The sequence below is a fragment of the Hipposideros armiger genome, unplaced genomic scaffold (genome assembly GCF_001890085.2).
Source record: "Hipposideros armiger isolate ML-2016 unplaced genomic scaffold, ASM189008v1 scaffold_167, whole genome shotgun sequence".
Lineage (NCBI taxonomy): Eukaryota > Metazoa > Chordata > Mammalia > Chiroptera > Hipposideridae > Hipposideros > Hipposideros armiger.
Window position 1 is genome coordinate 1,136,955 of NW_017731517.1, and position 11,452 is coordinate 1,148,406.

General features: G+C 41.9%; 1 protein-coding gene and 1 pseudogene across 1 annotated transcript in view; both read right to left on the bottom strand.

Moving 5' to 3' along the window:
• The window catches only part of TARBP1 (tRNA guanosine 2 -O-methyltransferase TARBP1), an 82,600-nt gene that overhangs the window by 5,249 nt on the left and 65,899 nt on the right, over positions 1 to 11,452 (bottom strand). Inside the window, exons 20-21 of the mRNA XM_019651797.1 lie at positions 7,537 to 7,834; positions 1,499 to 1,580 (exon numbers count right to left, since the gene is read on the bottom strand). Of these exons, the coding sequence (XP_019507342.1) occupies positions 1,499 to 1,580; positions 7,537 to 7,834 (380 nt within the window). The remainder of the gene's footprint in view (positions 1 to 1,498; positions 1,581 to 7,536; positions 7,835 to 11,452) is intronic.
• On the bottom strand, positions 1,587 to 3,852 carry LOC109387720 (septin-10 pseudogene; annotated as a pseudogene).

The window sequence follows — 11,452 nt, forward strand, 5'->3', positions numbered from 1 at the left end:
TCCTCCCTTTCACGACCACTAGACAAATTCAGGATGTGAATTTTGCCTTGACCATGTGTTAGCTGTGGGATGTCAGACAAGCCATTTAGGCTTTCTTGGCTTCAACCTCCATGCTTGTAAAATGTGGATAAAATCAGGTTCAAAGAGCAGATAAAAGTGTTTTGTCAACTGCAGTGTGACAGCACTGTAAACTATTTACTTATATATACAATCCTTTCCTTTTCTCACCCATGAAAATGGAGAACCAGAAAATCGCCAAAGGAGAAAAGGCACATAAGAAGCAGAAGCATGAGTAACAGGCAATTTAAAAATGAAACAAAAACATGCAAACTGTCATAAAAGCCTTTAGAATGAAGATGGTTTTCCTCATGCAATATCTGTGTAATTGACGCTGGCAAAATGATGGCAACAGATGTTTATTACGTAGGCACTAATATAGATACAGATAGGATTCTTTACACCATTATTTACACATAATTATGATTCATGTCATTAATGTCGAATAAAATATATAAAACATGAGAGTGAGGCACTTTCACTCAGTAAGACGGGACTGAGGGAAAGAGGAAAGCAAGGGACTTACTCCTGCTGGAAAACTGATTAGAAAAGTTGATTTAACACTAGGGTTACTAAAAGAGTCCTTCAGAAAGATGTCAAGCAAAGCATTCTGGGCACTAAAGGACACAGAACAGAGCATGTTAAAATATTTGAAAAATCCTAAACAATTTTTGCAATGAAGCAACAGGAAGTATACATTAATGTTCTATGATGAATATCTCACAACATACAGATCTGTATTTTTTAAAGGTCAGCTTCTTAGTAATCTAACAAAAACTTGCATACGCACAGTAGCTAAAGTTACTGATACTTCCACATTCTTTAGAGGAACTAATCAAATGTTTTAATTCAAAGGCAGAACATTATAATTATTGTTTAAAAGGGGATAAAATATGATTTATACAAATTTTAATGCCATATTAGGTTAATTCACTTACATGCTAGTTGTAATAAACATGTTTATGGTTCTTAAAATTATATATACATATTCGGTTACAATCAGTGAAATTGCTATGCAATTTTAGTCACCCAGAACCTAGAAAATGCAATGAACAAAAGAATAGATCTTTTTGTTCTTTCGTTAAGAATGAGCTTCATTACAACAAAATCTCACCTGCACAAATGTTCTCACTCATTGCCTTTTAATGTCAGAACAGATTTCTATTCAGAGTTAAATATTCCCCTTTCCAGTGTTTACAAGCCTGACACTGCCTGAGAAATAGAAAGTGAAAATGACTGGCCAGTTTTCACTGCTTAAGAGTGAAATGCAAGCAAGTCATCTGCATAAAGTAACAAAATTAAACTTAGAACTTTACAGTGTTAAGGTGAAGTTTGCAAGCAAGGGGGAAAGTTCACCTAATCATAACCTTCAACGACATGGCAGAAAGAAGTCAGGAATAATGATATGGTAGGGAATTCACAAATGATATTCTCTGCTCACCTCCAGACAATAATCCTTAAGTGGATGAAATGTTGCAAAAAAGAAATGGTCTTGGATACGTTGCCAATTCTTCTTGGCATTCCTAAGGATTAAAAATATGATATGAAGTACAGACAGAAACAGCTCCGGTAAAGGGGAAAAATCAATTAGATATGTTACAGAGGTACTGCAGAATTTAGAATGAATGGAAAATTTTGTGAATTGTATCCTAAGATTTATACACCCATATCTCCAAGATCAACATACTTTTTTTAGTAAATATGTAAATTTATTAGTCAAGAGTAAATGTCAGCTTTACTTAGAATAATCAAGTCCAAAAAATGAAAAATTATATACCTATAATTGTTAAGAAAAAGTTAATTGTTCTGAGACTACTACTAAGGAACTGAATTCAACTATCCCTTGAGATATGAATTATCTAAATTTTTATCTTTAATATTTACATGTTCAGTTATTTTCTTAAAAATATTTTTAATAAGATGATTCGACCTTATTATTTTTCCCCTGGAAGACAGAGTTTTAAGCAACAAGAATGTAATATAGCTTAATGAAAATACTGTGGTAACACCTAGGTTCAAAGGTATTTAAGGGTTTATATAACTGGATGTTTTTACTTTTAAACATGTTTTGTTTCCTCAATAATAATATAGCAACCACAAATAAGGCATAGTAAAGAAGGCCACCATGTTATATAAAATTTGATACAAAAGCTTAGGATCATGTTACCAACTGAATAATACTATCAAAAATTCAGTTTCAGGTACATAGTACAATTTAAAACATATTCCCAAAATTTTACGTTTAGTATCTACCAAAGAAAGCTTTATCTTGGAATATAAATGCAATTAGATTGCCATAATATGAGTGAGTTCTGTGTTTTCAATGGCACTGACCCTGCTCTGGGTACAATGCCCTGCAAAGTGACAATAAGTGGGCAGCAGGAGAAGCAGCCTGGATTCATCACACACCAGCAACTGGAAAATTTCTAACAGCAATGAATATATAAGTGCTGTCATCCACTCAGGCTTATGTGTTGACCTTACACTTAAAATAACTTTTGCCTGTGATGACCTTCTCTATCTGGAACCTTTGTTTTACATAAAATTGGAGTTCTTGCAGTTGCAGTCCTTGTCCTGGTTGCTGCCCGTTGCCATAAAGGTCTAATTCTGGTGTATCTCGGATGTAGCTTTCTTTGTAGAGAAAGAGATTATTTCTTCTTCCAAAAGTCTCTTTTCTCCAAGTTTCATTCTCTTCCTGGTGAGCTCTTTTAAGGTGCTCAAGTGTGGCCTGCCCCTCTTTCAGCTTCTTTCTCCTTTCCTCCCTGCACAAACATCTGTTTCATTTCTTCCTCCTTCCTCTGACATTCACCATAAAATGTGTCTTTTGGCTTCATAGGTCTCTTGAAAACGGAGCGGCTTATTCTCTGGCCCACATCAGCAAAGCACATTTCCTCCCGTTTGCAACGCCTGTGGAGTTCATAGTGCCTGGTGTGCATCTGTTCTCACAGATCCTCCATGTTTGTACAGATGAGCATTTCCTGGAGCTTTACAAAGTCACAGTGGTTTTCATTTTCCACTTGTCCAGCACCCCAAGGGTACTGGCGAGCTCTGACCGTCTTATTTCCAACTTTTACCTCATCCATACTTCCAACAGCAGCAGATGGCAAGTGTCCATTCATTTAAGCACTGATTTTAGCAATAGTTTCCTCAGCTGTTGGGAACTGGTGGTATCTGGACGCCATTGCTGACCAATTCACTTGAGAGCTTGATCTCCAATTTCTGTAATTCAGTTTTAGAAATTGCATCTGCTTTGGCAATTACCAGTAAAATGTTCACCTTGCTGGCAAGGCTCCTCATGCTCACGAGATCAAGCGTCTTCAGGGAGTGGCCTGTGGTGAGAACAAGTGGAGGCACGCGTGGATATGAGAACTGTGGAAGTTAGAGGACATGTAACGTCATCTCCAGTGCCTCCTGGAGCTGGACCTGCAACTGAGTGTCAGCTATTGGTTGGTAGCTCTTGTCTTTGTTCCTTTGGTCATCAAATCCCACTGTATTCACAATGGTCATTTTCAATCAAACGTTATTTTCTTGGAGTTCATATGTCTGAGTGTTAAATCTAACATGTTGATAAAAATGTGAGGATTCATGGTCTTCAAAATTAGTATTAAACAATGTATCCATCAGTGTTGATTTTCCAATTCCAGTCTTCCCAACACAGAATATGAAAACAGAAGCTTGCTGAATGGATCTATTGACCAGTTGATCAAGCAAACACTCAAAACCAACATGGCCAGACATAGTTAAAGAACAAATATTTTCTTTCTTTCTTCTTATTTTTTTTTTGTCTCTGCTCATCCTCAGATACTTGGGACTCGCAAGTTTGCCATGTGAGACTGAAAGAGCAGGTGGCACGCCACCTCAGAGGTCAGGGTCCACAGCAGGAGCGGACCAAGCAGCCTGAGGTCCAGCAAAGTGGGGGTGTCAGCCCGGCCCACTAACGGCGCCAATATCAACATTCTTTTAAAACTACACTAAATTTGACCTTTTGAAATGAAACTCAAAGACAGACAAATAAATTCAGTAACTCTCTGAGAGCCGTACAGCAAGCAGTGATTCAATAAGAATGAACCCAGGTCTGCACAGTGTGGGTATGATCTAGCAGGTGGGCAGAGGCTCCAGCCCACATGACAGCCGCCAGCAGTGGGAAGACGCCAGAACAGCCCGCCAGACACACTACTTCAAAGTGCTTGGGGAAAAAAGAATTCTAAAAAGGGCGACCTAAGAAACCTGGGTTGGAATCCCGAAGTATCCGGCAGTAAACACATTGTGTTTTTCTGGAGAGAAAGCCATTACGTACGTCACGTTTTCTACTCTGAAGATTCACAACACTGCCCAACTGTTGTAAACTTTGATAAACCAAGCAAATGTAATGTGAGTAGGTTTTAAATTCTTAACACGTCTGTCAAGTTTTAAAAGGTAAAAGAGGTAGGGATAAAAATTACAACATGCCTGGCAGGTTTCAGTTTAAATTCATGATCAAGAAGCAGCCAAAAGCTGAGTAAGCAATTTCAAGACTTTGCCCTGGCAAGGTCACGTGCTGTGGCCAGTGTGTCTTCACTCCCTAAGTTCCCAGCCCTTCTCCTCACTGCTCATCGGTGACGGCCATGCCTCGCGTCTCACAGAGGTCTTCTCACAGACAGCCTCGATGAGAGCTCTCCTCCCCTGCCACTTCCCCACGCACCTGCGCTCTCCCCTTCACTTCCAGCAGCCCCTCTCCAAAGGACAGCACCGGAGTGTGTGCTCTACACCCATCCCGTGGCTTCTGCTCCGTGGCCCTCCTCCTGAATCTCCGTCTTCTCTAGTCTAGCCTTTCCTCCAGCCCACTCAAAAGGGCTTGATGTCCAATCTTAAAAAGCAACACAAAAACTTTACTAAAACGTCCATTCAAGGGGACTCAGGAAGTAACTTAAGGCACAGCTACCATGGAACAGCTGTTAAAAGAAAACCCCATTTCGGGGAGGAGCAGCTTTGGTGGGGAAGAGAGGAAGGGTGGGGCCAGGAGGCTGTCTTGTTCGCATGATAACTTCCTGCACTGTTCAATTTCCTAATCACAGATACCCACTGAAAAACAACTAATGTCACCAAAAATAAAACAGAAGTCCTCTGACAGCACATCCACTGTTCTTTCCACTACAAACCCAGAAGTTTGTGGAGAATTATCTGCACGATTTGGCTATATTTTACCTTCCTCATCACCCATTTTTTAAAAATTAAAAACATGAAGTATTTCAAATATTCAAGTAAAGAAAATAACAGACCCCTACGAACCTATCCAGATTTAACAAATGTCCGTCTATTGTCCCATCCACTCTGACCCATTCTAATTTGGTTCCACCCACCAACCTCACCACTGAAATTGCTCTTGCTAAGTCCAGCGGTGTCTTCATGCTCTTACTTGCCTAACCTCATGCCAATCTAACTCACAGCTGTGCTCTCGCCCGTCTCTGATCTGCTCCTCACACTTTTAAAAGCACAAAAGCAAACAGGATGATGGCATTCTGGAATTTCAACTCCTCACTGGCTTCCCAATCATCCATGAAGCCCACCGGTCCGGCCTCCGCAGTCTCCCCTCTGCTCCTCGCTCGGGCACAGCTCAGTCACGGCTCGCTCATGGCTGGGTCACCACTCAGCCCACCGCCTGCCCCCAGTGCTGGGAGCACATCTGCACATTCCAGCTCCAGGCCTTCCCGTCTTCCATCCAGAAGTCCTTTCTTCCATTCTGCATTTGCCTGCTTCCTACTCATGCTGTAGATTGTAACTTAAACTGAACCACTCAGACGAAACAGTCTGTATTTTCTCACCACAACCTTGACTTTTCCATTAGAGGACTTACCATGATTTAAACCTTTTTTTCTGATGTGTGTGCTTATGTATCTGACGTCTGTCTCCACCTGACTGTGAGCTCCTTGAACACAGAAGCATCACCTGCCTGCCTGCCGCTGACCCGTCTCAGCCTGTCTGTCACTAAGCCAACGCCGAGGTGTGTGTTCAGTGAGCGGAGATGGCTTACTGCCAGGGTTCCCTATTCTGATTGGTTGTCTCTCCTACCTCATACAGGATTTTAATAAGGACAAGTTATTGCTCAAAATGGTGTTTTATTAACAAAAAAATATGTCAAATATATGGTGACTAAAGGAGATCTGACTTTGGGTGGTGAACACACAATGCAATATACAGACACTGTGTTACAGAACTGGACACCTGAAACCTATATAATTTTATTAACCAGTGTTACCCCAATAAATTGAATAAAATTTAAAAAAATATATGAGCTGAGACAATTGTTTTTAGAAATCAGCTGTCAAAAATTTTAAACAGAATCAACCAACTGAAACACCTCTGCACCAAACAATAAGTCATGATTTGACCCTAGAGAAAACTAAAAACGGACACGCAAATCCTGTCTGCATTGTTAAAACTGTCAGTTCACACTGAGGAAAGGCTGAGAGTCCATGGATTAACTGTAACACGTGTCCCAGTTACTGATCTCTAAGTGACAAACACAGGTAGCACAGGGTTCCCAGGGTGTGTTCTATTAAAATATTATTCATATAATTTTACTAAATTGTACATTAATGTATGATTAGGGACAACTTTTTGCAGTTTGAGTTTGGCCTACTATGTAATAATACAGATGCTAATATGATGAAAAATATTAATATCCAAATCTACTCATGTAAATACTCAGACAACTGTTCACCAGATATAAGAAATGATAAGAGTATAAACACCCACACCCCCAGAAGGAAGGAGACATTTGAGATCATTTGAAAAAGATAAAGAATCTACTTGCCAGAATATACCTGGAAAGCTAGGAATTCTAGGCAACACTATGGAGAATTACTAATTGTAATGATCTTGTAGGGACCATGCTAGAGGCAGTTTTCCAGCACACGGAACGCCACACGCCGTTCAGGGGGGCTCACCCCTCCTGGCTCCTTGTCCCTCGTCTATAACCTGTCCTGTCTCCCCACCGAATGCTCACCCCTCCTGTTTTCTTCCCTATTCTATCTCATGGGACTCTATCTTAGTTTTTATATTTGCTGGACTGAATATCTTTCTCCTGAAACCTCCCTTACTCACAGATCACCCTAATGCCTATCGAAAGGTAAAGCAGGTAGTGGGTTATAAAGTAGTTTGTGACCATGGAAGCAGCTTGGCTGTGTCACCACGTGAAGCTCTGTCATGACTCATGAATCGTGTTATTTATACCATGTGCTAACTTGGTGGTCAAGGCAAAGACCCAATATGTTACTGATTTTCCAAACACTATTCCATATGCCTAACATGCTGCTTCCAACCTCTGTCCATTTCTATAAATTAGTAAGTGCTTTTCAGCTTCTAAAGAAAGCCTTTTATGTTCATCGATACTGCCTGGGTCTCTGACATGTATAAAAATCCTGGCATTCCTGGATAGTGATAATGATAATAATAAAAAAGTAAAACACGAAGTAAAATGACAGTCCTAGGTTTACTTACCCCATTACATACATGTTTTCCACTTGATTAAGACTGGATTCAACAACAGAAGTCAAAGCACCAAATTCTTCAATATGCCCCGTTTTACACACGCTCCAGATTTTCTTGAGCGCTACGAGCGCATACAGTCGAACACTGAAATTGGGATGGAAACACCACTGCAGCACAGCAGCAAAGGCTTGCTTCAGAGTTAGTTTCTGCAAAAAAGGAGAAGAATTCTTCCGATGTAAACGTGGACCATCTACCCCTGATGGTACGACCCAAGAACAAGGTAGTAAAGAAATGATCAGCATGGTTCACAGCACACTTCAATTTCCCAAGGTTTCACTGAGGACAAAATACAGTATAAATAACTCCCTTTATTTCATTATTAACATGTCATCAACATTTATCAAAGGTCACTGTAGTGCCAGCAGGACGAGGACCCTGTTGGGAAGTATACAAACATACACAAACACACACACCTCCAACATACACACAACCATCTGACGTGATGAACAACTTGAACAAACGTCTGTAACTGAGCAGGGTAAGGCGGAGTAGCTACAGGAAGAAGGACAATTTTTGAGAAGAGGGACCAAGAAGGCTGAGGGTGACACTAGATGAGCATGTGAGAAAGCCAGTAAATGAAGTGGAGGGAAGAGAAAACCCATTTACTTGGCTGGAAGGAAGGTCAAAGAGAAAGGTCAGGAGCAGCACAGGAAAATGGCAACTTCCGAGTGATACACGGCCAAGGATTTAGTTCTAGTCTAGAAGCTGAAAACCAGGCAGGTTAACCAAGACAACCAAAGTATCATTAGGAGATCATTTAAAAAATAAAACAGAAAAGGGAACGCTAGTAATTACTAACATTTTCTAGTCCTGATAATTTTATGAAGTGCACACGTGATAATACTAAACATATTCTGTACGACCTGTACCATTAACTGTACCACAGGCACTGTGCATGGCATTTTATGTACATTGTTTTCAGTGTGCCCACCTTAACCGGGTAGGTTTTATCATACCCAAATTACACATCAGATAACGAATGTGACAGAAAGAAACCTGAGTGGTGTTAGTAAGAGGAAAGGTATCCCCAACATGACATGTCCCAGACATTTCTCCCCACAACCAACACAGGGTGTCACTCCCCCCAACCCTGGCAGCCCAAGTCATTTCCAGTTTTCATCTGTCCCAGCTAATCCACCTCCAAGCTCTGCTGTTTCTCTCGGCCATGTCCCTGTCATCTCTACTTGCCATGTCCATGCCACCACGCGGTGCAGGTCACCGTGGTGTCACTTAGATCACACAACTTCCTGACTGTTCTGCCTGTTCCCAGTTTTGCTCACAATGGGCCACTTCTACACACTGTGCACAACACAAAGATCTGGTCATGTCAGGTTTCTGCGTAACATTCTGCAGCATCTCCCAATGCCGTTTGGATGAAGTCCCAATTCCTCACATACTGAGTACTTACTACGTGTCACAGACCATGAAGGGGGAGGGGGCAGTTTTAGAAATATGAATGCACTTGACCAAGTTTACACACCAAGTAGGAGGCGAGGCTAAGATCTGAACCTGGGTCGTCTGGCTCTGCGGCTCGCTGTCTCAGACACTGTCACTTCCTCCACGTGCTGTCCCTGCCCCCTCTTCAGCCTCACACTGGCCTCTCCACCTCCAACCAAACCGTCTTCCATGTCCTTGACTGTGCCAGCAGCCCTTCACCTGGCCCTTCTCTCTTCACCGTCTGTAGGTCTTTGTGCTAAACTGTAAGTCCCCACTGCGGATCCAAGTCACAGGGTCTCTGCCGGGAGCTTTCCCTCCATGGTGGACACCCCATTTAGGTCTGCATGCCCCTCTAGACAGGTCTATGCCTTGCATACCCCATCTCCACGGTCTAGTACCGTGCTCAGTGACAGTAAGCACTAAAAATATTTTGAGTGAATGAATGGAATGGAAGCCTTGAACCCAAGCTCTAACAGGAAGAAAGAAAGACCAAAGATGGTACAGCCACTATGGAAGACAAACAGTACAGAAATTCCTCAAAACACTAAAAATAGATCTACCATACGACCCAGCAATCCCACTTCTGGGTATTTATCTGAAGAAATCCAAAACACTAATTTAAAAAGATATATGCACTCCCGTGTTCATTGCAGCATTATTTATAATAGCCAAGATGTGGACACAACCTAAGTGTTCATCCACAGAGAAATGGATAAAGAAATGATATATAGATATAGATATATATATAGATATATATATATGGAGAGAGAGAGAGAGAGAGAGGGAGGCAGAGAGAATGGAGTATTACTCAGCCATAAAAAAGGATGGAATCTTACTATTTGTGACAACATGGATGGACCCAGAGGGTATTATGCTAAGTCAGACTGAGAAAGACAAATACTGTGTGATCTCATATGTGGAATCTGAAAAAAGACAAAACAGAAACAGACTCATAGAAACAGATCAAACTGATCCTTGCAGAAGAGAGGGAGTTAGGAGGATGGGTGAAAAAGGTGAAGGGGATTAGAGTTGACAATAGTGTGCTAACTACATGGTGACAGACTAGACTTAGTGCGGGGACACCCTGTAACTGTAAGGTATATACATGTCAAATCACTATATTGTGTACCTGAAGCTAATACTGTCTACCAACTATACTTAAATTTCAAAAAAGATGGTTCTCAGAGGAGAGAAACTGACATTCACTGAGGACATGGCACTCTCATGTTATTTAAATCCCATGAAGCAGGTATGTGTTATGTGCACTTTACGTAACAGGAAAACAAGGATTAAAGTCCAAACACAGGGGTTGTGGGGCCCTGCCCCCACCCGCTTCAGATTTCTCACCAGTCTTTACATATCCTCAGTCAGTGCTTTATTCGGGTTCCCTTAGTTTTACAAATGTCCTTTCCTTGTCCCAGGATCCCATGCAGGACATGTTTCATTTAGTCACCATGTCCCCTTCCCCTCCTCCTGGCTGTGACAGTTTCTCAAGCTTTCCTTGGTTTTGATGAAGCTTGTTTTGAGGAGCAGTGATCATGGGTTTTATAGCCTGTCCCTTGGTTGGGTTTGGGTGATGTTTTTCTCATGATTAGACTGGGGCGACAGTGTTTTGGGAGGGAGACCCCAGAGGTGACCCCATCAGTGTGACTCACCGCCGTGCAGGTTTCCCCACCATGAAGTCACCCCTCCCCCTTCCACACTCCACTCTCTGGAAGGACCCTGGTGTAGCCCTCACTTAAGAGTGGGGGCTTTGCTCCCCTCTGTGAGGGTGCAGTAGCGACATAAATTATCTGGAATTCTGTACAGATTTGTCATCTCTCCCATTTATTTATTCAATCATTTGTTTTTATCAGTCTAGACTCTTGGATATTTACTTTATACTTTGGGTTGTAATCCAATATTGCTTTACTTACTTTGTTGCTCAAGTTGTTCCAGCTTTAGCCATCAGGAGCTCTTTCAGGTGGTGCCCATGTGCCTCTGCACACCCATCCCATTTGTGTGTGTGCACGCGCGTGTGTGTGCATGCACGCGTAAAGCATCTCCTGAATTTCTGACACTATAAGATCCTCCAGATTTATCCTGTATGTTTCCTGCCCCAGTTCTAGAATCTACCATTTCTCCAAGGAGCCCTGGTTCCTTTATTAGAGAAAGGTTTTAGAAACGAAGACCTGGGCACTGGGGATTTATCACTTGTAAGTGGAAAAAGTCCACTGTAATTCTCAAAGGGGACATGCTCCTGTGAGTCCCGCATAAATCTCTGATACGGCCTGTGCTCGTCTGCCCAGCCCGACCAGGACACAGCACCTCCTAGGGCTTGAACAAAGCTCTGCTGTTCCCCCTGTAAGTGCTGACAGGTTTGAACAAAGCTCCGCTGCTCCCTCTGTAAGTGCTGACAAGGTTCGTACACACTGGACAAGCAGGCAGG